This window comes from Nothobranchius furzeri, chromosome 6 (assembly GCF_043380555.1).
Source record: "Nothobranchius furzeri strain GRZ-AD chromosome 6, NfurGRZ-RIMD1, whole genome shotgun sequence".
Lineage (NCBI taxonomy): Eukaryota > Metazoa > Chordata > Actinopteri > Cyprinodontiformes > Nothobranchiidae > Nothobranchius > Nothobranchius furzeri.
This window is the reverse complement of record NC_091746.1, coordinates 70,216,189-70,219,084: the sequence shown is the minus strand read 5'-3', so window position 1 is coordinate 70,219,084 and position 2,896 is coordinate 70,216,189. Positions and strand designations below refer to the sequence as shown.

General features: G+C 47.3%; 1 protein-coding gene across 2 annotated transcripts in view; it reads left to right on the top strand.

The window, feature by feature from the left end:
• Positions 1-528: 528 nt before the first annotated feature.
• The window catches only part of myo5b (myosin VB), a 125,673-nt gene continuing 123,305 nt past the window's right edge, over positions 529-2,896 (top strand). For both annotated transcript variants that reach the window (XM_054744635.2, XM_054744637.2), the window contains exon 1: positions 529-670. In XM_054744635.2, coding sequence (XP_054600610.1) covers positions 638-670 — 33 coding nt within the window. In that variant the 5' untranslated portion in view covers positions 529-637. The remainder of the gene's footprint in view (positions 671-2,896) is intronic.

Here is a 2,896-nt window from a genome sequence, read left to right as displayed (position 1 = left end):
ACACACACACGTTTCAAAACAATAATTAAACACACACACCCTGAGCCACAAAACATAACAATCAAGTCTATTTTCACAGTGAGGTAATCCCTACTAGAGTCCAAACAGGAAGTCTGGTTTAGAGAAACGCTTTCAAAATAAAAAAAAACCATAAAAACCTGAAACACACACACACACACACACACACACACACACACACACACACACACACCAGGGTCTGGGTGGACATCAGGGACTTCAGATCAGACAGGAAGTACACAAAGACCAGAACCAGAACACCTGAGCTGCAAATGGAACAGGTGCGGCTCACGCAGGGAACTGAAACCCCAAAGGACTGAGTGAGTCTCTGGTTCTGGTTTGGTTCTTAAACTTCAAAACAGCAGGTTCTGCTGCTGATTGGAGGTTTGGGTTGGGCTTTAGTTCTGGTGTGGAGAGAGCAGGCCTCTGATTGGCTGATAAGCTTGATAACACCAGAGTGGGTGGAGCAGCAGCTCATACCTGCAGCAGGAGCGGTCTGGGAGTGGACCCATTACTGATGTAAGACTAGTTGTTGTGTTCACACAGGTCTGAGACCCGGCAGACGTCTGGATGCAGCGCCTGGTTCTAGAGAATCTTTCTGAGGTTCTGTTGGGCCCTCATGATGGCTGCTAACTACAACCCCTACTGCCAGGTAAGGAGCTGGGGGGGGGAGGGGGGGGGAGGGGGGGAGGGGTTAAAGGTCACTTTTGAAACAGCAGCAGCAGAGCCTGATAAGACCCGGGTGATTTCGAGTCACCTCAGAACCCTGAACCAGGTACTACTGTTTCAATCAGGATGTGAAAGGTGAACTGTTTGTCTGTGATTAGTTCATTGGGTGGTTCTGGTTCTGGTTGGATTCATTAGGTTCAGTCTCACATTACCCAGTGATGGCTCGTCTATATGGGGCAACAGGCCACTGGTGCCTCCCCCCAACTCGAAGGGAGGGTTGTTTAATTGGGGGTGAGCCTACATGCAACCTGAATAACCTACTCATCATTTTCACCAGCTGTCTCATTGAACGGGGAACTTCCTCCACCACTAGGTTCACTCCTGAGTCACCGGGACAAGCGCCCCTGAACTGCAGCTCACAAGCCAATCACTATTGGTTACTAGGGAGAACTGGTGAATTTTGGGCCAATCGTCGTCGTCTTCCTCCGCTTATCCGGGTCCGGGTCGCGGGGGCAGCATCCCAACTAGGGAGCTCCAGACCGTCCTCTCCCCGGCCTTCTCCACCAGCTCCTCCGGCAGGACCCCAAGGCGTTCCCGGACCAGATTGGAGACGTAACCTCTCCAATGTGTCCTGGGTCGACCCGGGGGCCTCCTGCCGGCAGGACATGCCCGAAACACCTCCCCAGGGAGGCGTCCAGGAGGCATCCTGACCAGATGCCCAAACCACCTCAACTGACTCCTTTCGATCCGAACCTAAACAGAGTGCATCTGGGGTTACAGAAAACAGCTAGCTAGCATGCTAGAGGCGTTGAATCTCCTTTTTCCTCTCTCTCTCACACATCCCCAGTCATACACACTTCCTGTTGTTTACGAGGATAGCACTGAACTCTCACCTGTACTGTGTTTATTTGGTAACTGGCCTTTTATTCTTCATTAAACACAGTTATAAGGGGTTGTTGTTACCTTTGCTGACATGTTCTGACATTTCACTACCCCCTTCGTCAGAGCAACCGCCTTCTCCGCTGATCACAGTGTCCCACGAGTGGTCCAGGGTGTAAACTGCTTCGTCCCTGTTCATGGTCCTGGGTCCACATCTCCTTATCTCAGCTGCTTCTTTGATCCGTCTTTTGCATTTCTGTTCCGTGTTTATGATCCGTGTATGCGCCCAGTCCGTTACATGATTTTCTCTTGTGCAGCGGTCTGTTACGGCTCATTTCTTTATTGTGTTTTTTGCTTCCTGTTTTGCTGGTCTTGTGTGTCGTTGACTCGTTTCTTCTCACACTCCTTTCTATGTTCAGTTTTCCGTGTGTTGACTTGGCGTCCGGGTTCTCCTGTGTACGTTTAGTGGTTCAGGCTTTTTGCTCTGGGTCCTCCATGAAAACTCACACAGGGTAGCTGACAAGGGGGTTCCCATGGCAGACCCCAACCCTGCAAGACAAATGATTATGAATGGTGATTCTCAAATGAGACGGTGAAGAGACTGATGAAACATGACCTGGTATGTTACAAGAGCTTCACTGGGGGACTCAGAAAGGTGTAAATTAGGGATGTAAGAAAATATCGATATGGCAATATATCGTGATATTTTTTTCAGCAATATTATATCGATATTCAAAAACCGTGTATCGGAAATATCGATGTGGCAATATATCGTAATATTTTTTCCTGCGATTATTACATCAATATTCAAAAGCTGTGTATCTAATTCTTGAAAGAATTTACATGCAAACTTTTGTGTATTTTCTTTTCGTTTTGTGCAATTCAATCGCCACCCGCTAGTTGGCAGCAGTGTGCAACATGTTTTGTTTCCACCATTGAACTGTAAATCCCTCCATCATGGTTCAGATACCTCATGTTAAACATGTTACGTATCAGTGGGGACTGTTTATTGAACATTCTTCCAATAAATTCAGTAAAAAATGCTTGTAACATCTGACTGAATGTATCGCAATATATCGTGATATATCGTATCGTCTCCCCTGTATCGTGATATGTATCGTATCGCCAGAATTTCAAAAATACACATCCCTGGTGTAAATGTTAGATTTTATAAAACAAATATGGCTGATTGTTTGATGAGGTTTAACAAGTTATCAAAGCAATAATAACCATCCAGCGCCAGCGTGCAGACTCTCTGAACCTGTGTGATGAAGGTTCTCGGTGATCCAGGGCACGGCGAAGTCAGTTCGGCCAGGATGCCGGGTGGAAT